Source organism: Grammomys surdaster, unplaced genomic scaffold, assembly GCF_004785775.1.
Source record: "Grammomys surdaster isolate TR1022 unplaced genomic scaffold, NIH_TR_1.0 201, whole genome shotgun sequence".
Lineage (NCBI taxonomy): Eukaryota > Metazoa > Chordata > Mammalia > Rodentia > Muridae > Grammomys > Grammomys surdaster.
The window spans coordinates 7,963,252-7,985,030 of record NW_021604646.1 but is presented as its reverse complement, the minus strand read 5'-3'; the positions used below and the strand labels follow the sequence as shown (position 1 = coordinate 7,985,030).

At 52.3% G+C, this 21,779-nt stretch overlaps 2 protein-coding genes across 7 annotated transcripts in view; one reads left to right on the top strand and one right to left on the bottom strand.

The window, feature by feature from the left end:
* The first annotated feature begins 1,705 nt into the window (after nucleotides 1-1,705).
* On the top strand, nucleotides 1,706-21,002 carry Katnb1 (katanin regulatory subunit B1). 2 transcript variants are annotated; one of them, XM_028770344.1, is made up of 20 exons: nucleotides 1,706-1,809; nucleotides 3,130-3,425; nucleotides 7,733-7,863; nucleotides 10,037-10,154; nucleotides 14,771-14,871; nucleotides 15,171-15,212; nucleotides 15,756-15,839; nucleotides 16,008-16,123; nucleotides 16,451-16,522; nucleotides 16,691-16,841; nucleotides 16,946-17,136; nucleotides 17,249-17,379; nucleotides 17,682-17,732; nucleotides 18,236-18,303; nucleotides 18,414-18,533; nucleotides 18,629-18,778; nucleotides 18,993-19,069; nucleotides 19,145-19,219; nucleotides 19,378-19,494; nucleotides 19,766-21,002. In XM_028770344.1, the coding sequence occupies exons 2-20, from the start codon at nucleotides 3,386-3,388 to the stop codon at nucleotides 19,896-19,898; spliced, it is 1,968 nt and encodes a 655-aa protein (XP_028626177.1). In that variant the 5' UTR covers nucleotides 1,706-1,809; nucleotides 3,130-3,385; the 3' UTR covers nucleotides 19,899-21,002. The 2 variants fall into 2 exon arrangements, with proteins under 2 accessions (XP_028626177.1, XP_028626178.1); XM_028770345.1 differs by lacking the exon at nucleotides 1,706-1,809 and adding an exon at nucleotides 1,973-2,006 and having other exon boundaries at nucleotides 19,766-20,152.
* Kifc3 (kinesin family member C3) overlaps nucleotides 20,955-21,779 on the bottom strand; it is a 34,813-nt gene continuing 33,988 nt past the window's right edge. For 4 of the 5 annotated variants that reach the window (XM_028770339.1, XM_028770340.1, XM_028770343.1 and 1 more), the window contains one exon: nucleotides 20,955-21,589. The gene's annotated coding sequence lies outside the window, so the exon portion shown is untranslated. The remainder of the gene's footprint in view (nucleotides 21,590-21,779) is intronic. The other variant, XM_028770341.1, reaches the window with a different exon arrangement.

The window sequence follows — 21,779 nt, the reverse complement described above, 5'->3', positions numbered from 1 at the left end:
CTCCCTCTCTCTCTCTCTCTCTCTCTCTCTCTTTCTCTCTTTCTCTGCCCCTAGACCCAGCACCTGCAGATTGCTGTCTCCCCTCCCCGCTTCCCTTCCCCCTCTCTCCATGTGGTAACGGCCGGCCTCTCTACTCTTCTCTCTTTCCTCCCGCTCTGCTACTCTCTTAATAAACCTCCCCTCGTGGAACCGTCTAGTCTGCTGTGATCTGTTACAAGCTGTGCGTGACCTTTTAAAGAGCCCTTAAAGAACTTCATGCTCAGTGTTGCCATGACTGAAATGCCTTGGGATTTATAATGTTCAAATAATTGTATAAACAAAGTAGATAGGGCAAAATGTGTCAAAGTGAAGAACTTGACTTTTTAAAGTTGAGGGAGGCCGGGCGGTGGTGGCACACCCCTTTAATCCCAGCACTTGAGAGGCAGAGGCAGGCGGATTTCTGAGTTCGAGGCCAGCCTGGTCTACAGAGTGAGTTCCAGGACAGCCAGAACTATACAGAGTACAGAGGTACTTTTTTGTACCCTGTCTCAAAAAAGTTGAGGGAACAGCAAACTACAAATTTTTGATCAAATGTTATTCTCCGAATCCAGGTCTCTTAATAATTATCAATTTCTTTTTTTTAATTATCAATTTCTACTCAGGGCTGACTCTCCAGAATGGGGGTGGATGTCTTTTGTTCCCGTAGAGGTTTTGCATTTAATAGGGATTTTGCATGCCTTGACTTTAAGAACAAAAGTTCAAGTCCTGGGTCCATTCTTCCAGATGTTTGGTCTTTTCCACCACAGCATCTGTTTTCTCATCTATAAATGGGAAATTCCTCCCGTTCAGGGCCAAGTGGAGCCGAACGCCTGATGCAGCAGGCCCGACCAGAGGCGAGTGAGTGTATGACAGACCGGGGTTGGAGGCTATTTCTGCAATGGTCTGGGACCGAGTTCCTCGGTGAGGGGGCCCCCGACTCATGGTGGGTTATGTAGCCTCTCCACGATCCCAACCTGCCTAACGTGTCACAGACTTCAGCCTTTCTCCGGTTCCGTAGTTTTATAGTTTCCGGATGCACGCGAGCAGACACAAGCCTACTCATCCCGCTGTGATCTTAGGGACGCACTCCTGAGCTCGACATCGGCTCCACATGTAATCAAGCTGTTTCCCTCGAGGTCAGTGAATTCCAGGAGATGTGTGGATCCAAGTTTAAGCCAAGTCCTCATACCACGCGGGCAACACTCACAGGCTGAGGGCGGGGTCCCGGCCGCCCTGTTCCAATATGGAAGATCTGCAACTTCATACTGCTCTAGAAGCCCCCTTCCCATTGGTTAGCTCAGAGTTGGGGCTCCAATAATACTGACGTTTATTGGTCCAGCCTGAGCTGTTGCTGGAGTGATTGGTGCAGCCGCCATTCGGTGCGGCTCGCGGATTTTTTTAAACATAACCGGATTCCAGGAAATGAAGGAAAAGGGCGGAAGAACCCAGCCCGACTGGGGGCGGGACTAAGAACATAGAAGCTCGTATTGGTTCTTCTGGGACTTAAGGGCGGTCCGTAAGCGCTTCTTCTCGTGATTAGTCTGAATCGGGGAAAAGGAGGCGGGTAGTTACGTAAATCGGCAGAAGCGCTTGCTTCCATTGGTTAACCCCAGAGGAAGGCGGGGCGTTCGTGGCGACTGATTGGTGTGAGAAGTGAAGTGGGAGGGACTCTAGGCCGGAGGTTTTGTTGTGAGGGTCGGTTGTCAAGCAGCGACCAATCAGGGCAAAGGATGGAGGGAAGTGGGGGTCGCGCCTGGAGGGAAGCCTTGGCCTCCAGAGCTACAGCTGCAGGTAGAGTGGCTCTCGGGGTCTTGGAGGCAAAGGGAAGATGGCTCTAGTCTTCGCCGAGCCTGGAGGGGACAGTCCCATCGCCGGCAGAACGCTCTCGGCCAGGGCAGGCTGGAGCCAATGCCCCTCAAGACAGAGGGGCAGAGGGTCAAGCGAAGCTGAGGGACCGGTGGCAGATTTGGGATGAGCGAGCAGGACGGGTGTGTGGAGGCCGGAGAGGGAAAACTGGTGGGCCGGAAGCCGAGCTGAGGGTGTGCGGAGGACCGTATTGAGTTGGGGTTCCAGAAACAGGAGAGGGAATGAATGGAGGACTCTGATAGCAGCGGGGAAAGAGAAGTAAAGAGGGTCTGGCGAAGCATGACCAACTAAGGGAGCACGAGATGTGTCGGAATGGGAGCATAGGCAGCAGGAGAAAGAGAATCCAGCGAGAGGGCTACTGGGCAAGAGATGAAGGGCCTTGCCTATGGAAGGCTCCATCCACGCTGTGGCCTTTTAGAATTGAGGAGTCATTCCTACTCACACCTAGACAGGAGACTCAATTCCTAGCTATGCCCTTGAGAGTTGCAGGGAGTGGGCGTGGTTCCAACTCACAAGAAGATTTGGACCCTCAGAATCCTCTCGGAAATCACCCCCTCCCATGGCCTTTACTGTTCGTTCTCTCTCTCTCTCTCTCTCTCTCTCTCTCTCTCTCTCTCTCTCTCTCTCTCTCTCTCCGGCCCCCTCGCTCTGTGTGTGTGTGAATGTCTGCCTGTCTCTCAGTCTCTCTATTCGTCTCTGTGTATTTCTCTCTCTGCCTTTTGGGTGCCTCTCATGGGCCTCAAAACATAGCCTCAGACTCTAGTGCCCCATCCAATACATGAGGTGCAAATCTGAATGGACCACAAATTCATGGTCCTCTCTGCCCCATAGCAAGTGTTGGCACTTAGGACATCCAGCATCCCGGAGCACTGCTATAGGCCTCTGTGAACTCAGCCTCTCCATACCCTCTCCACCTACCTACTTCTCTCTCCCTTTCTTCCTCCTTCCCTCCTTCCCTCTCTTCCTTCCTTCCTTTCTGCTCTTTGAGACAGGAACTGACAGAGCTCTGCCTACCTCTAGCTGGCCTGAGTGTTGGGATTAAAGACATGGGCCACTAGGCCCAACCACTAAAGGAAGATCTTTTATCTTTGGGCTCTAAATCATAGGTTTTCAGACCCAGTGCACACTGCAGCCCCAGGCCCTGGAGGCTTTGATGGGTCTGTATCAAATGGCCTTGATGACCCAGGGACTTGCAACTAGTCTCAAGCAGTTACTAACACACCATCACCTCTGCTTGTATTCTAGCCCAGTGTTGAGCTGAGATGGCCCAAGCCTGACATTCCATGATCTGGGGTCCTGACCTATGTGTACAGGCTGCTGCTTGGTAGCGGATGATCTAAACCACCAGGCAGTCCTGGGCCAGGAGAGGAGGACTCTCTGCCTGGATGTGTGGGAACTCCCTGCCAACTTGATTGTCGGATCTGGGGGGGATCCACCCCCACCCCACAGAGGAAGCACAATCTGTTTTGTGGGTGGGGTCTCAGGTGCCACCCCCTGAAGCATGGCCACCCCTGTGGTCACCAAGACTGCCTGGAAGTTGCGTGAGTACTTGTCATTTTTCATTTATCACACTGTCGTTTTGTGAGCTGCCCATTGCTGAGTAGTCTTAGCCTTCAGCTCTTGTCTCCTCTCCCTGGCACAAGAGAGACACACTGTCCTTGTTTTAAGGTAGACAAAGATGTCAATCACATTGGGCAGGTGATGAAGCCAACCTTCTGTACAGCAAAATAATCACACCTGTTCTCGGTACTGGCAATGGGATGCAAGTGAGGTCTGTGTGGTAAAAGCTGGTGAGCAGAGTGTTTTGAGGAAGGCTGAGAGGCGTTCCAAGAATCCCAGACATGTTCCAAGTTCCTTTTCCTCCATCAGATGAAAGTCTCTTTGGAGGGGGAATTCTTTAGTCTAAACTCTCTTAGATTCTTTTCCTTTGTTGAGATTGGGCATCCCTACAGCCTTGGCTGTCCTGGGACATGTTCCTCTGTGTCCTGTGTGCTGGGATTAAAGAACTGTGCCACCACACGTGGCTCTTTCATAGTCCTAAAAATTATTGAGGACTCTAAAAAGCTTTCCTTTATGAAAGCCATACTTCTACACACATACTGTTACAAAACAGTCCCAAGACATATGTGCACTCAAACCTGACGGGAATGATGATGTCATCACATGTGACTTCTCAAAGACTCTCTGGAACAAATGAGAGCACCCAAGGCTAGTAGCATCCTAGCGTTTAAGATAATAGCTCTGCTCTTTCGGATCCTTTAAAAGGCTCTTAAGGATCCCTAGGTCAGTCTGGAGGACCTGCATCTCACCTCCGTGGCTTTCTCTCCAGCTATAGCTGGTTGTCATAGGTTTGATGTGCTGTGCCAGGGCCCACTCTGTTGGCAACTGTCCCTGGGCTGTTTTCAGGATCAGATAAGGAGGCTTTGGGTAAAGCTGTTTTGGGGACTCAGTTTCCTCACTGAGAGATTGGGATCATTTTCAAGTTGTTCCCCAAAGCTGTAGGGTTCTGGGGAAGACCCTGTTAATGGCTACTTTAGGCAGAGTAGCTTTGTATTTATTGGCACGATGCATACAACTCTGGAATGGCTTACCCACCTGAAGGTAGAACCAGATGCTAGGGAGCAGGTGAGGGCCAAAATATCCAAGGTCACTGCAGAGTGGAAGCTCAGCCTTGGGAGAGCAGCAGCAGGAGTCAGAACCACAGCCCTCTGTCTCCAATCCTGCCCTAATTCTGAGTGTGCGTGCATGTGTGTGTGCTTTGAATCAGTTAATTACTGATGAAGGTAGAGGGTGCATGAGCAGCAAGTGCAAAGACCCGAAACAGGAAGCTTTGTATGTTGGAAAGACTTATAGGAGACCATGGAGCTTTCACACATCAGCAAGGAGGAAGGGTTACTACGGAAACCGAGTGAGTTCTGCAGGGGCACGCGTCCGTAAGACCCTTGTTATTAAAGACTCCAAGCATCAAAGTATTTGAGCAGCAGGCGGTAATATGATCAGGAATATTGGGGACCTCAGAGTTTCTTGTGCACAAAGGTTTTTGGGTATATAGCTTGAGGCCACAGAGGCGGAGCCTCTTGAGGCTTCAGGGTGTGATGAGGATCAGAAGGCTCTTTAACCAGTGTGGGGTTGCTGAACCCCTGTTCCTTGTATCTTCCTCCTAGGATGTGAGTCCTTAGCACCTGTGGGCAGACCACGAGTGATTCTCAGTTTTGGCTGAGACTCGTCAGGCTCTGCTGTTGGTATTTGGGGAGGGGCTGTTGGCTTCTGCTGGAGGGAGAGCAGCAGCCGTCTTCTGGCCATAGGGAGACATTGATGAATTTGATTTGTTTGCATAAAAATCCAGTACCCACATGTGGGCCATTTCTGCTTGGCGTTTTCCAAGCCAAGCCAGAGAGGAAGACTCCTGTGAGGGTTGGGCATCCCTTTTGCTGGTGCCCGAGTGCTGTGTCTTCCTGTCTGTCCATACAGGCTCCCATCGCCCTGTTTAAAGGGAAGTCATCAGACCCCTGCTCCTTGCCTGTGACTCTGCCTGTTTCAGGTCCTGCCCAGGATCCATCTGATCCCCCTGGAGACTGAGGGCAGGTAGCTCTCTTTCCACAGCCTCCCAGTGCCAGGCCTAAAGCAGATGCCTAGGAGTCCCTTCTGTTAGACCTTCATGGCTGTCTCTAGAGGTGGTCCTGAGGTTTGTTGAGGTGGGACTCAACTAGCTCTTTCTCTCTTTGCCTGGGGAGAGCGAGAACCAGGGCAGATGCCCTGGGGGCTCTCTGACAAATTCAGGGTGTGGCTGTAGAGACGGGGACTGAGCCTCCAGAGCCAGGTGCTCAGGAACAGCTGCATCACTCTCCTGCTGGGTTGGACAGATATATAAGGGTTTATGGCTCAAGCTTGTGGGCAGCTGTCCCTAAGCGTGCAGGGGACAAAGACTCTAGTTGAGCTGACCCTACTCCATTAGGTTCAGGTGGCAAGTCCTCCAGTACCTAGATTGGAAGTGTCTGGGCTTTCCAGGGGCTCTCACCCTGGTTGGGCCAGCTGCTGCTTGGGCCAGCAGTGTCCTGCCAGACCCTGGAGGGAGGTGTCATTCCAGAAATTAACTGTCTGGTTTTCCTGGCCCTGTTTTCCAGTCTCCTTATGGTTTACAGTTCACATAAGAGCTGCCCAGGCTGGGTAGAGTAGGACCTGGGAAGAGGGGGAGGACCCTTTCCTAACAGCATGGCATCCTTCTCCAGGCCACCCAGACCAGTTTCCAGCTCCTTTAGGGCACCTAAAGCATACCCTTTAGGGCATATTGGGGTTTCCCCTTTCCCTCTCCTTTCTACTTGTCCCCAGAGGAGGTTGGCGACCAGGGAGAGGCCTACTCTGCCTGTTGATTCTCTGCTGAGTTTGTTCTTTCTGGAGCACTGATAAGGCCCAAAGTTCCCACCTTTGTTCCCCACTTTGGCCCTCCCATCATGCTCAGGCCTGGGGCTCTGGTGGACTGTCCACAGACCTTATCTCCTGTCTACAGGGTCAGCTTTTCCCCACCCAGTGCCTGCTGTGTCTGCTGCCTCCTGCCATTATCTGTATGGAGCCTACTCCTTGCCTACCTGGGACCCTGATGGCCACTCTGGCCCTGTAGGCAGTCTTCTATCTGCATCTCAGCCCATTCCCAATGACCTGGCCCTTGGATCATCCTGTTCTCCAGACAAGGACCCTCTTTCAGAGAGGACCCATGACTTGTCCAAGGCCATACAGTTGGCAGATTAGCCCCTGATTCAGGATTCTGAATTAGGACCTAGGGACAGCCATCTAGACAGAATTTGAATTCTTCTCAAGGTGTGTCCCAGGTGGGTTTTGTCTCTGTGGGTGGCACCTGAGCCGTTGAAAGGCTCTTAGGTGATGTATGGGCCCATTTTTTTTTAAAATATTTTAATTTTTTTGTATCAAAACAAAGCATTATGAGTATATCTGGATATTAGTGTTTAAGGAAGATAAAAATTCAGAAGCCAGTTTTTTTTTTTGTTGTTTGTTTGTTTTTTGAGACAGGGTTTCTCTGTGTAGCCCTGGCTGTCCTGGAACTCACTCTGTAGACCAGGCTGGCCTCAAACTCAGAAATCTGCCTGCCTCAGCCTCCCAAGTGCTGAGATTAAAGGCGTGTGCCACCGCTGCCCGGCCAGAAGCCAGCTTTTAAAAGTGAACTTAGTCATCCCACAGTATCTGTGGTGATTGGTTCTAGGACCCCTCCACACAGATAGCCAGATCTATATATGCTCAGTCTTTTATATAGTAACGTGTGTGCGCAGAAACCTGCACCTCCTCTGGGTACCTTGACTCATCTCTGTTACCTGTGATTCTTAATATAGTGCAAGAGTGTTTGACTATTTCTTTCATTGTACTGTTTATGGACTAGCAACAAGGGAAAGTCCATGCATACTGCTCAGTATGGGTGCTTGTTTTCTGACAACGTCTTGCATATGGCCCAATCCGGCCTGGATCTCATGATCCTAATTCCTTAGCCTCCCACGTGCTGAGTTTACAAATGTGTGCCATGTGCTCAGCAGAATGGATGTGCCTGTCCCAAGCATTCCCCATCAGCAGTTGGCTTGAGTACGTGTGTATGGAGGGTATGTTGTGCAGTCTGTGTTGCCAACTGTTGTGAAGAGAAATGAACTCAGGAGGAAGTGTCCGAGCAGGGCAGGCTAAGGAGGAGAGACAGTCACCTCAGCCTCTGGTCCACACTTTGCCTTGCTGCTGGCCCTGCAACTAGTAGGGGTTACCTGGGCATCATGCTCAGAGCTGGTGGCTGAGTGTCCTCCATATGGCCTGTCAAAGTCCCCTGACCACTTTTCCTCCCTCCTGTCCTATGCAGAAGAGATCGTCGCCCATGCCAGCAATGTGTCCTCCTTGGTGCTGGGCAAGGCCTCGGGGCGGCTACTGGCCACTGGTGGGGATGACTGCCGTGTCAACCTGTGGTCCATAAACAAGCCCAACTGCATCATGGTAAGTGATGACGTGCCCCACCCTGGGGAGAGCACCCTCTGTAGGCACTGCTGAACCCAGCACACCATTAATGCCACCCCAGTTGTCTGCTCAGTAAGGCCCAGGATAGCCCAGGACAGCTCAGGAAGCGGGATGACACAGGTGAGGGACAGAATTCCAGAGTAGTTATGGGAAGGTTTAAATAAGCCCTACTTCCCAAGTGCCAGCTGTGCGTGTGTTGTTGTTGTTTTTAAAGAAAGGATCAGAGGAGACTGTGTTGGAAACCATTGTTTAAGCAGTTTTATTGGTCACCACCATGTACAAGACTACAGACTGCTTTTCAAGGCGGACCAGCACAAACAGGAGGGAAAACCAGTAATTTCTGGTAGTTCTGTTGGCCAAAGATGACCAGGTTTTAGTCTCCACCTTTCTAGATAATGGAATAGAAGTACATACATGTGCACACGTGTATCTCAGAATCTCACCTTACTCTTGTATGACCTGGTTCTTTAGAAGAACAGTGTCATGAGGATTCTCCTATGTCAACAAATACTGATTTACAGCATGCTTTTACATGGCTTCTGTGGTGTCCACTGCCGGGATGAGCTGTAATTAGCTTAGCCACACCCTGTCATCAGGAGGGCTGCTGGCTCCAGCTTTTAGTTTCTGCTAAACCACACTATGTCAAACATTCTCATTTGTCCAAACCTTTGAGCAGGCAGGCCTGGAGTATACAGTTCTGAGAAGCTGTCCCAGCAGGTTCCAGGAGTCACTTGACATTTTTACCCAGAGGATGGCTGTGCCCCATGTGCTCTCCAGACACCTTAAGCAATTGTCATTCTTTTGACTTTTGACCAAGTAAACAAACAAACAAACAAAAAATGGGGGAAGTTGATAGCTGTTAGTGAAAGCTTGGTTATTGCAGGGATTTTTGTGAGACTGAGTGAAACTGCGACCCGCTCAGATCAGTGTGTCTGGGTTCAGTAAGAGGAGAATTGCTTTGTTGTTTGTTTTCATTTTTTATTGTTATCCTTTTTATTTTTGTGTTTATTTTATTAGGGTGTGGGTGGGTGTTTTGCCTGCATGTATGTCTATGTACCATGTGCATGCAGTGCCCATAGAAGCTAGAAGGTGGCCCTGGATCTCCTGGCACTGGAGTTATAGCTGATTGGTAGCCACCATGTTGGTGGTGGGCATTGACTTCAGGGTCTCTGGATGAGCAGCCAGTGCCCTTAACCGCTGAGCCATTTCCTGAGCTCCTGGTTTTGTTTTGTTTGTAGGACTCAAATGTTTTCATTCCCCCTAAAATGCCAAAGTAATATACATATATTGAAAAATAATCAGCGCAGGCTAGAGACGTGGCTCAATGGTAGAGAGCTTGCTCAAATTAAAAAATAAAATAAAATAAAAATTCACCAAAAGATAAGAAGTTTAATGCTGAAGTATGTCTCCCTTCAGTGACTTCTGTGTCTTCTCTGGAGATAATTAGGCCTCCTTCTGTGTTCTGGATTATTTAGTCCATGGACAAGAAGATACATCCATTTCCCTCTGGGGTCTCAAACTGTTTATACCACAGTAGCCCTTGGAGCTCAGTCGTCCTCACGTTTGAAGGGTTACTGTGGAGGACATTTACGTGGACTCCAGTCTCTTGCCATGAAAAACCTTGGGCTTGTGCTTGCAGAGAAGGTCCCTGAAGAACTGTGGTGCTATTATTTTTTTGAGTCAGGGTCTTACTGTGTAGCCCAGACAGGCTTTGAGCTTGGAGATTCTTCTGCCTCGGAGACCAGGGATGGTCCTTACCTCTGAGATCTCAGATGTACATCACCACACCCAGCCTTGGATCATGGGTTTGAGGAGAATATGTATTCCTTATGGGGTTGTTTTTGCCCAGTTGTGATCCTGGAAGCTGAGGTCCATGTAGACTCCTATCACTGTAAAGCTGCTATACCTACAGGCTCAGGCACTGGTGCTGAGGGTCTCCCAAATGCTAGGGTCACAGGTGTTTGAAGGACTGCTTCATCCATTGTGCTGATGAGCCACCATGCTCAACTGAGTTAGGATATAGGTGGGACCCCTGAGAACAGCTCGCCACATATTATTTCTTACAGAAGCCATTCTCAGGGACCCAAAATCTGGGGCAGTGGCTGGGGGTTTACCCCTGCAGTTCACTGGAGCTGCCACCCTCTCTCTGCAGAGCCTGACAGGTCACACATCCCCTGTGGAGAGTGTCCGCCTCAACACTCCTGAGGAACTCATCGTAGCTGGTTCCCAGTCGGGCTCCATCCGCGTCTGGGACCTGGAAGCTGCTAAAAGTAGGCCTCCCTCCTTCCTGTTCCTTTGTGTGTGGGTCCCACTTCAGGCTTGGGCATTGGGCTGCCACCTCTAGGAGGTCTGGGTGCTTTGTTCCCTGAACACTGAGCAAAGTGTGTGGTGCTATCCATATCAGGTTATCAACCCAGCAGCAGTGGGCACTGCCATCCCCCAATTGCTGACATGAGGAGATGCCCAAGGAATGAACAGTAGGTGTGTGTACATGTACATATGTATATTCAGAACCCAGCAGGACATGTGAATATGTAGATTACCATGTAAGATGAGCCAGTAAAATACTGGGGAGCCTCCCACCGTGGTGGGTGTTGGGAGGCTGATCTTCTGTTTGCTTCTCTTCCCTTTGTCTTCATTTAATTTTTCACTTTGAGAGGAATAACACATGTTCTGAATGTTTATTTTATCACGAACCCTAATGGTACAAGGTTCATGAAGCCTTCGCCCCAGTCCTCCCCCGCCCCCATTCTAAGAGCCTCTGTTCTCCAGTCCTCCCCCGCCCCCATTCTAAGAGCCTCTGTTCTCCCTTCCTTGCTCTCCTGCCGACAGCACCATGGTCGCTTCCTAAACCCATGGCATTGCACTTTCTTTTCCCTTTAGAACAACAAAATAAAACCAGGTTGGCCCCTGACCAGGTTGGTGCCTGTCTAGAGTCCCAGCACTCAGGAAGCTGAGGCAAGAGAATTGCTGTGGAATTGAAGGCTGGCCTAGCCTATGGTGTAAGAGCCTCACTTCAAAGAAACAAACAGGAAATCCTCAAACAAAAACTGTACCCTCCTGCAGTGAGAGGCAGGATTTGGCTCTCAGCAGCTACCCCAGGCCTGAGCCCACTGCCCACATTTCTCTTCCTGTCTTTGCAGACCATTTGCATGGTTAGTATTTGGGCTGTAAGGACCCCAAGTGGTTGTTTTGTAAGTTGGTTTCCCTGGGGTGAACAATTGCTCCTTTTTCCATGTACATTTTCAGAATCCCTGTCCATCACTATTAGTCATTGTCACAGGCTTCCAGCCCCTCTTCTAGTCCAGCTCTGTCTTCCTCAGGCCCTGTGCTTGGGATCCCTGAGGCTAGCCATCACCCATGGCCTCCTTATCTCTGTCTTGGCTGTCCTGGGGTTTATAGATCTTCTTCCCTGGTTTCCTCCTCTTCAGATGAAGGGAGCTAGGTGTTACATCACACACACCTAGAGTCTGAGCTCTCAGGAGGCAGAGGCAGGAAGACTGTAAGTTCAAGTCTATCCTGTGTCAGAGTGCAGGGGTGGGTGAGTGCATAGCTTAGTGGTAGAGCCCTTGCTTGGCATGTGGGAGGCCCTGGTTTGGTCTCTGGCACTGAGGGTGAATGGCAGGCACAGGGTTAGAGACCCTCCCTGGCTGAAAGTGACTCTATAGAGCTCAAGTGTGGAGTTCTGTTGTAAATAACTTACTAATGGGATTTTGAAGGTGCCACAGCAATTCCAGAGTTGCTGGTGGAATTGGTCCTGTTTTTCAGCTGGCCCTTAACATGGGATCTGCTTCTGCCTTCCCTCTAACCCCCTCACTTTATAAGATGCCATCCCAGCCTCACTGCCACAAGCTCTTTTGTGGATGTGTTCTCACATCTGAGCTTGGACCTCACAGATTCTTTTTGGTCTAGAAACTCACAGCCTGGGTTGTGGCTACACAGTCTCACCTTCTCCAAAGGTGCTGCCAGCCCCAGCAGCCCCACAGATTTGTCAGAAGAATCTGGAACTTGATCTGGAATCCCTCCCCCTTCCCATTCCCCTCCCCCATGGCGCTGCAGTACTGACAGCAAACTCAGCATGTTTTTCCAAACATTGTTCAGGCTGACCTTGGGAGATCTGAATAGAGTTGGTTTGCTTGTTTCTGGGGCCAGCTGCTGCATCTCAGAGGCTCCAGTGGGTGATCCCCAGTCTGGCTGAGTCTAAAAGAACTTCCTGGCACAGGCTCTACTGTAGAGCAGTAACCACTGGCATGTATGCCCAGCAGTGAGCTTAACTTCATCCAGGAATGGTGTTTTTGTGTTGTGAGTCCTGGGAAAGATGGCATCCCTTAGTCCTCTGGAATGTTGGTGATGCAGTGAGCCCAGAGCCCTAGGATGCCCTTATGACATCTGTGTGCTATGTCTCAGCAAACGTTCTTTGCCCAGGTCACATCAGGCCTCAGCATTTTGTGCTTATCAGTGGACATGAGAGGCAGGGAGGACCGCACCATGCTGGCAGGCTCTGTGTCAGAAGGCAGGCAGTCCCCAGTGAATATTACTACTCTTCTTGCTTTGCCAAAGAGCCCAGGGCCAAAGGGAGAAGCTACAAAGCCACAGCCCACCCCAGACTTCCTCAGCCACTGTGCTCCTGGAAAATGAGAGTGATGCCTTCATATAGCAAGGTGGAAATGGACCACACAGCCTGGTTAGCAGGCCCCCATTTTGATAGATGGGCAGACTGAGACCGTCAAGACACAGGGCTTAGTGAGAACCCTGAGGCTGTAGGTGGCAGAACTCCTGCCCCGACCCCCACCCTCACCCCCACCCCCACCTGTGCTCTTTGTTGTCTATTACTACCTCAGTTGACAGTTCTCAAGCTTGTCCTCAGAAGGGAGAGTTAAGATCTCAGGGCCACTGCCACCCAGCTGGCCAGAAGAGATGAGAGTCCAGAGAAGCCTCAGGTACACAGGGGTTTCTGAGAGGTACACTTAACCATGAAGGATGTGGGCAGAGGCTGAACAACCACTCCACTGGGAGGGAGACCCTGGAGGTCCCCACATGTGCAGACAGGTCCAAGTCTCCTCCACTCTGCAGTCCCTAGAGCCTATGACCAAAGCTAGGTATCCCCTGGGAAAGACAAGTAAGGGCAGAAGTCATGGCAGAAGAATGTGGTCCTGCCAGCTTTCCACGGTACAGCTGGGAGGTAAGGGCAAAGGCTTGCAGGATCCCACAGGGAAACACCCACACCTCAGGAAGTTGGCCTATGTCGAGTGGGCCCCACCACAGCCTCTGGTGTCTGAGTTTCCCTTGCTGTGGCAGCAAGGCAAGAGGTGGCTAGGGGCAGCATCCTGAACTTATAGTCATACAAGACAGCTAAGAAGCAGGAAAAGCCAAGTGCTCAGTGTGGGATGTAGTTGAGTTGGACAGCCACACCGCAGATGAGTCAGATGCCTTGGCAGAATTCTCAGGCATGAGAAGGAGGCATCATCCCAGCTGCGGGCCCATCAGAAACCAAGCACAGAGCTCAATGGCAGTGGACCTGGACCCCAGCTGACAACTGGCCAGGGCAGCTGTTCCCTTTGTGCTATTCCTGCCGGGGCAGCTCCGGCTCCAGTTTACTCCTGAGGCCCAGAACTCCAGAGGCAGCACTTGATCTGATTGCTGGCCATCCTCAGACAGGATGCTTTCACCTCCTAGCATTGTCAGAGCAACTCTGAGCTAACAGTTGGCCAAAGCTGAACACCAGAAATGCTCAGTGGATGTGCAGTGACAGTGGCCATAGTTCTGAGTGGTGCGTCCTCTCTGGTGCGTCCTCTCAGACCAGAAGAGGGAGAAGGCTCATGCTCTGAGGTCAGGGAAAAAGAATGAAGATCCAGAGGACAGACTGGAGGGAGTGAAGGCGGGCCTCGAGGACCTGCACAGTCCCACTCTTAGTACTTGGTATTTGGTGTTTATTTTCTCATTGTTTAATTTCATTGTAAACCAGCCTGAAGGTCAAAGAGCATAAGCGGTGGCCTAGAGTCACACAGCAATTAAGAAGCAGAGCTGGAACAGATCTAGTTTTGTCAGGCTGCCAAGCTCATTGTAGTGTAGATGGGTGGATTCTACAGTAGTTACACAGTTCATCTGTGCTTGGATCTTTGCATTCCTGTCCCTAATGTGAGAGCTCACTCCCTGTTAAACCTTGGTATAACCCATGCATGGATTGCTGGACTCTGTAGCCCTTGGCCTACCACTCATGGGCTGGTAGGCTTTATTCGGGCAGTGGAAGTATAAAACTTTCAAAAAGCAAGACAAGAGATAGATTTGAACACTGCCTGGAGTACACAAGTTTGCCATCCGGTCCGCCAGACCTTAGTGGATTAGATGTGGCACCAGGACAGTGGTAGATGACTAGTCTGCGACTGTCCTCCATTCTCACTTGCTTTAAGGCCATATTCAAGGTCACTTGGATAGGTGCACCCTCTGGGCATTGTGAGTCCCAGCCATACCCTCTTCTTGCCCATGACTGCCATACAGCTGATGCTGTCCCTGTGTTCCTGGATCCTTTAGCCAAGCAGCTTTCCCAACTGCAGCCTCTCTCTGCTCTCTCCTTGGTACTCTCCTGGGGGCTATTCACCCTGCATAGTAGCCCCATGGCCACGTGGCCTGGACCAAGCATTGTGTCTACTGCTGCTCAGGGACCGTGGTACATACAGGCTACATGGAATGCCTTGTATTTTTCTGGGGATGTGAGTAGTGACAAAAATGGCTGTAGAACTGGCAGGATGGCCAGGCTCTGATTGGTCTCCCATTTTCACATTGGCATCCCAGTTTCTGGGCCAAAGGGTACACACAGTGGGCTTAGCTGCCTTCTGCTGGCCAGCCAGCACTAACACGGCACCTCTGCTTTACCTTGCTTCACTAGTTCTCCGAACACTCATGGGCCACAAAGCCAACATCTGCAGCCTGGATTTCCACCCCTATGGGGAATTTGTGGCCTCAGGTTCCCAGGACACGAACATCAAGGTGAGGTACCACTCTGCCACCCATTTCCCAAGATCAAGTGTAAGGGAATCCTCCCCTCATGGCAACATCCTCGCCATCCTCGGGACAGAGGACCTGTGGACTCTGGCCCCACACTTCATCTTGGGATTCCCAGCTTGGGCAAACCTCTAACCTTTCTCTTTGGGGCTTATGACCTAGAGGTATCCAGAGTCCTCTCTGCTCAGAGCTGTACTATACCCTCTGGCCTAGACTCCAGGGACATAACAACTTCCTGTGGTTCACCCTCTCTACCCCCCCACCCCTGCTTCTCTCCCCTATAGCTCTGGGACATCAGAAGGAAAGGCTGTGTCTTCCGATATAGGGTAAGCATTGCCTGTGTCCATCACCTGTGACCCCACACAGAGCTTGGGTCCATACTACAGTTGGTCTGGGGTTGGGGGGTGCTGCAGTCCATTGCAGGTGACTCAGAATAGACCCAGAGTAGGATGAGGTGCCTGGGGTGATCTCTATGGACCCCCAGCTTTCCACCAATCCCTAGAGCCACAAATATTAAACCATCCCATGTTTTGCTTTGACAGTCAGAGGAAGCCCTGGGTGCCGGGCTTCCTGTTCTTAGGTATGTGCAGTACTGTGGCTAACAGAATCCTCCTTCAGGGCTTTTGGAAGAGGCCATAAAACACCTTTAACAAGGAAAAAGCTGCATACTTGTGACTTCCTGGAGGCCTAGGAGCACACATAGAAAGTGCATAAAAAGAAGTGTTCCTTGTGTCCCAGTAGTGACCATCTGCCCTCTCTGTGGCTGGACCCTAGGAAGGCCTTGTATTTTGGGGGCAGGCAGTAGGGATGCGGAGGTGCTATGAGATCCAGGCCCTTCCAGAGAGCTTGGTTCTTTTCATTCTCCTCAGGGGCACAGCCAGGCTGTGCGGTGTCTCCGGTTCAGCCCTGATGGGAAGTGGCTGGCATCAGCAGCAGATGACCACACAGTGAAGGTAATTCCTAAGTGGGCATTCAGGCTGTGCCCACAGGTGTCCTGCTCAGACACAGACTATGTCCCTGCTAACTGGTTTATGTGCCCCCAAACTTTATAGTATAGAAGGAGCTCTGGCCCCTCTCAGGCAGCTAGCCCCCCCCCCCAACTCTTTCCACCTTTTGTCTAGCTTTGGGATCTGACGGCTGGCAAGATGATGTCCGAGTTCCCAGGTCATACAGGGCCTGTCAACGTAGTGGAGTTTCACCCCAATGAATATCTCCTAGCTTCTGGCAGCTCTGACAGGTGAGGAGGTATCCTTTCATACACCTGAAAGCCTATGTATACTAAATATAAGCCAGGATTGTTTCCTGGTCCCATCCCTCCCTGACTCGTGTCCTGACCTGTTAGGATCCACACTTCCTTGTGGGGCACAGTGCAGGGGAGACCCCTGGCAATTGAGGCTAGCTTTGGGACAGGGCTGTTGGGCACAGCCTAGGTCATCTTCACCCTCCTTTCTGCATGCACAGGGCCATCCCTGCCCCAGACATCACTCCTAGTGCCCTTACAGGGAGGGCTCTGGAGAGGCCCTGGATAGCATGAGGGACTGGCTTCCTGTGGCCATCTTTGCAGGACAATCCGCTTCTGGGACCTGGAGAAGTTCCAGGTGGTGAGCTGCATTGAAGGGGAACCAGGGCCTGTCAGGTAGGCAGAGCACGTGGCCCGCTGTCCCGTAGTAAGGTCGTGGGATGTTGGTATGGGTGCTCTTCCCTGCCTCTGCTCCTGCTTCTCTGTCCTGGGCTCACCTGCTTTCTTGGTGTCGGGTACCAGCTAGGTGCCCTAGGACTGACAGCCAACTCTCACCTGGCCTAGGAGTGTCCTCTTCAACCCCGATGGCTGCTGCTTGTACAGCGGCTGCCAGGACTCACTGCGTGTCTACGGCTGGGAGCCCGAGCGCTGCTTTGATGTGGTCCTTGTCAACTGGGGCAAGGTGGCTGACCTGGCCATCTGCAATGACCAGCTGGTGAGGGTCAAGTCACCCACCACCCACCCTCCCCCTCATGCTCCCGTCTAAGGAGCCTCCCGGGACCTGGTCCCACTCCACACCAACTCTGCTGTGTCCCGCAGATAGGTGTGGCCTTCTCCCAGAGTAATGTCTCCTCTTATGTGGTGGACCTGACGAGAGTCACCAGGACAGGAACTGTGACCCAGGACCCTGTGCAGGCTAGCCAGCCACTGACACAACAGACCCCTAACCCTGGTGTCTCCCTCCGACGCATCTACGAGCGGCCTAGCACGACCTGCAGCAAGCCTCAGAGGTGGGTGCTAATGGCCCTGGCAGGGTGCATGTCCCAAGAAGGCTCCTGAACACTCAGCCCTTGGCCTCATTGAGAATCCTGGCCTGTTTTTGTTTGGCTCTGCACCCACCAGGGTAAAGCACAACTCAGAGAGCGAGCGGCGCAGCCCCAGCAGCGAAGATGACAGGGACGAGCGTGAGTCTCGGGCTGAGATCCAGAATGCAGAGGACTACAATGAGATCTTCCAGCCCAAGAACAGCATCAGTGAGGCCATACCCTCTCCACCTTGCAGCCTGGCACCTTGCTGTGGCTGTGTCCCCTAAACCTGACCTGCCTTCCACATTCTTGCATTAGGCAGAGGTCTAGCACCACTCACTGGTGGCTCCTGCCCAACCCTCTGCCCTGCTCTTAGCAGAGCCTATAGGTGCATATGGGTTCACAGGGCCATGAGCTTGGGGGACCACTTTTCTAGCCATGTGTCTTATCTTAAGACCTCGGCTACATACAGGGCCTATTCTCAGGGAGCTTATGGGAACCCAAGTAATCAGCCCCCTTTGCCTTGGCAGGTCGGACGCCGCCCCGGAGAAGTGAGCCCTTCCCAGCACCCCCAGAAGATGGTGAGTTGGGGAGTGCTAGCCTCTTAAGGACCACGCCTTGCCTCCCTGGCCTACCCAGTTAGGTTTTGTCCCTCTTCCTCCTAAAAGAACTGACCATGTACCTGACCCCAGGGACGGCCCTGGAGGCAATGCAAGCAAGGCAGGTAGGTGCTTCTTTGTAGCCCACACCTGAATGCTTAGAGAAACATGTCCCTGGGGTGTATGCTACTGAGGACTGGTCTACTACAGACATGGGGTGATCGGGGCTCTGAGAGGGCAAGGGCTGGTGAGCAGAGGGAGAGAAGAGCTGGGGTGGGGAGAAGTCAGAATCATCAGCTGAGGCTCTTGCCTCAGCTTTTCAGGACCCTCACCTGCTGATGGGCTGCCACCTCCCTGATCCCCTGTCTGAAGAAGCTGGTACCTGCTTCTTCCCAATCACAGTTGTCATGGAATCCCATCCTGTCCGCTGACCTCTTCCCACCAGGTCCTCTAGGCTGGCACTGAGCCTTTCTTTTTACTCCTAGACACAGCCACAGCAAAAGAGGCCTCAAAACCCAGCCCAGCCATGGATGTTCAGCTGCCGGTGCCAAATGTATGTCTGAGCAGAGAGGGCATCCTATGGGTCTGTGCCAGGGTGGGGACCTTCCTGTCGGGAGCTGAGGGATGCTCAGCTGGTGCTAGCTCAGCCTCTGTTCCCTGCAGCTCGAGGTCCCAGCACGACCGTCAGTCACGACTTCCATTCCTGCACCCAAGGGTGAACCTGTCATCATCCCTGCCACTCGGAATGAGCCCATTGGCCTAAAGGCCTCGGACTTCTTGCCTGTGAGTGGGACCTGCCCAAGAGGTGGGGCTGAGGGCTGAAAGAAAATGAATGTGCCATCTGCTCCTGTGCCAGCATCTGGGTACTATCCCCATAGGCCGTGAAGGTCCCCCAGCAGGCAGAGCTGGTGGATGAGGATGCCATGTCACAGATACGCAAAGGACATGACACCATGTGTGTGGTGCTCACCAGCCGCCACAAGAACCTGGACACTGTACGGGCTGTGTGGACCACAGGAGATATCAAGGTGAGGGTCACTTCTTAGGCTTCAGGCTGAACAGAAGCCACACAGTAGTGCCCTGGGGTAGGGCAGCCTTGTGGTGTTCTAGCAGCCAGCTTCCATTAGTTGGGCACTGATGTCAGGCTGCGCCTTGCCCTCCTTGTTGGCACGGTCTGTCTACATGTTTCCAACCCTGCCCACTCCCATCCCATGCTACCCTCTTAATGGAGCTTGTCTGCAGACATCAGTGGACTCCGCAGTAGCCATCAATGATCTGTCTGTGGTAGTGGACCTCCTGAACATTGTCAACCAAAAAGCGTAAGTGGCCTCAAGGAGGAGGAGAGCGGGGTGGTCAAGGCCAGCTGATGGCATCATACCCAGCTGTCTTTCTAGTTCCCTGTGGAAGCTGGACCTGTGCACCACAGTGCTGCCCCAGATTGAGAAACTCCTGCAGAGCAAGTATGAGAGGTAGGGAGCCCCTCCATACCCTGGAGCCAGAGCGGAAAGGGTGTGTGTGTGTGTGTACACGTGTGTGCCCCATCTGTGGAGGCTCCCTCCCTCTCTTGCTGTCCTGTCTCTGGCTCTGTGACCGCCTTTGTGTGACCCCACCCATCTCGCCCTTGAAGCTATGTCCAGACTGGGTGCACCTCCCTGAAACTGATCCTGCAGCGGTTCCTACCCCTCATCACTGACATTTTGGCAGCCCCGCCCTCTGTGGGTGTGGACATCAGCCGAGAGGAGAGGTAAGGGGTACAGTGAGGTTCTTAGCCTCATTTGTGGGTGGCTGTGTCCAAACAGCTTACAGAGAACAGTGTCTGAGAGAGGCACGGGCTGCTGTGTGGCAGAGCATGGGCCTTTTGGGTCCTTGAACATTGCCATGGCTTGGGGGAGGGGGATATTTTTTGTGCTCTTAGGAGGAACTGGAGTGGTTAGGAGAGCAACAGCCCCAGGCCTGGCAGGCATGTGGCCAGGTAGGGCGGCCTTCAGCCTGAGGTGCTGCCTCTTGGCTTACAGGTTGCACAAGTGTCGACTCTGCTTCAAACAACTCAAGAGCATCAGTGGGCTCATCAAGAGCAAATCGGGTTTGAGTGGCCGCCACGGCAGTGCCTTCCGTGAGCTGCACCTACTCATGGCCAGTCTGGACTGAGGAGCTCATGGTGGGAGCGCCAGCAGCCCTCACTGGTTTGGCCTCACACTCTAGTCTGCTGTATGCCCATGGCCCATGAGCCTCAGCCTGGCCTCCACTCTTGCCCTGCTGGCCATCTTGGAGGCATGGCTGCCAGCCTACTGACCTCCTCCTCAGCTGTGGACTCAAGCTCCTCTCTGGCAGCAGCTGCAGACTTGCACAGCCCTTGCTTCTCAGGGCAACTCCAGCCTCGGAGCTGCTGCTGTAAATTATCAGGCAGATTTATTAAATTTATAACTGTTCCTGACTTCCTTGTGAGAGAGATATCCACTGGCTTTCCCAGGCCTAGAGGTCTCTGGAAGCTGAGACAGTCCTACTCTAAGCCCTAGTGCAGCCTCCAGCTGTGGCCAGCAGGGGACAGCAGAGTGCCAGGCACGAAGCAAAGGGCTGCCTGGTCAGCTTCACTTGGAGAAGGGGAAGCAGAACAGATGAGGCCATAGATGTCTTTGCCACACTCCCAATTGTCCTTGGGTAGGTTGGCTAAGAGCCTGTCATCACCCTCCCTCTGACCTCTGGATGCCATCAGAAACTAGACCACAATAGTTACATGACCTTGGAAGACTCTAGAATGGTTTTCACAGCCCATGAGAAACTACCTCTGTGCTTGCTGGCATCCCTGAGAGTCTGCCCTTCAGAACAGGTTGTTGATGCAAGAAGGGAGGAGCCCTTGTAGGCCCTGTTCTCCAGGGCTGGGACCAGGCACAAACGCACTTGTAGGGAATGGGGTCATTGCTAGTTACAATTCCATAGACTTGGAGGAAAAGCCAGTGCAGGATGAGCAGGGCAGCTGGCAAACCTGACAGGTCTTTGAAGCCTTAGTTTTTTCTTCTGTAACATGAAGTGATACTGTGAGGGGATGGGATGGTTATAGGCACACGGGGTGCTTCATGGCATGGGAGACAGTGGTAACATCTGGAGTCTGCATGGTCAGCCAGCACCGGGGAGCCACAGAATATGCAGTGTCCACTCTGCATGGTCTATCCACAGGGACGCCCAGTACCAACGATTCAGATTATGCTTGTGTAAAAAGACATTCATTTTAATAAGTAAAAATGGCTAAGCTTCCAAAAGTTCTTAAATAGGATTCGGGGAGAGGACCATGTTGAGAGTCAGTGGGCAGGGAGAGTGTCTGGTGTCAGGCAGATGAGCAGGACCCAGCCCTTCCACACTAGCCTCTGCCAGCCATAAATATAGCCCAGACCCTTGTCAGGGTGAGGACTTGTATATACACCTAGGAACATTATATACATGCCCCGTGAGGGCTCCCCTCCTCAGGAGGGTAGATAGAGATGCTCTTGCTCTCCCCTGACCCCCAGCTGGCTCCTCAAGCCTTCTCCACTAGTAGAGAACACCCGGCCCAAGGGCCAGGCGGGGAGGGAGGGCCACCCTCCCACACAAGGGCTAGACTCCCATGCCCTTGGCCTACCACCAGGCAGAGTGCCATCCCTGCCCTTCCAGAAGCCCCATGCTTGGGTGCCCAGAGCCACACAAAGACTTGCTTCCTTCTGAACATGTTTCTCATCTCTGAGGAGAGGCAGGGCGGAAGAGCCTCCATCTCTTGCATTCATGGTGGGTGTTAGAGCAGGTAGCCAGGCCCAGGTCCAGGCCTGTAAGAGTGGCACATCCTCACACAGGCACTGGCCTCAATTTCCCTGAAAAAGTAGAACAGAAGCGCTCAGCCTCTTGCTTCAGGAGGCATGCCCACTGCAGATGCAGAGCACGAGGCCAGCCGAAGCACATGGACAGCACAGGCAGCAGACAACAGGACCCGCTCTATACAAGAGGACTGGCAGAGCCCTGAACCGACAGCGGGCAACAGGCGGGCAGCCCCAGGCCGCTGAC

What these genes read in the sequence shown, in the direction of transcription:
- Katnb1 (XM_028770344.1), top strand. Translation starts at nt 3,386, where the DNA reads ATGGCCACCCCTGTGGTCACCAAGACTGCCTGGAAGTTGC. An exon ending in GGACCACAGGAGATATCAAG is followed by an intron (nt 18,779 to 18,992) that starts GTGAGGGTCACT and finishes GCTTGTCTGCAG; the next exon opens with ACATCAGTGGACTCCGCAGT. An exon ending in CTGCAGAGCAAGTATGAGAG is followed by an intron (nt 19,220 to 19,377) that starts GTAGGGAGCCCC and finishes TCGCCCTTGAAG; the next exon opens with CTATGTCCAGACTGGGTGCA.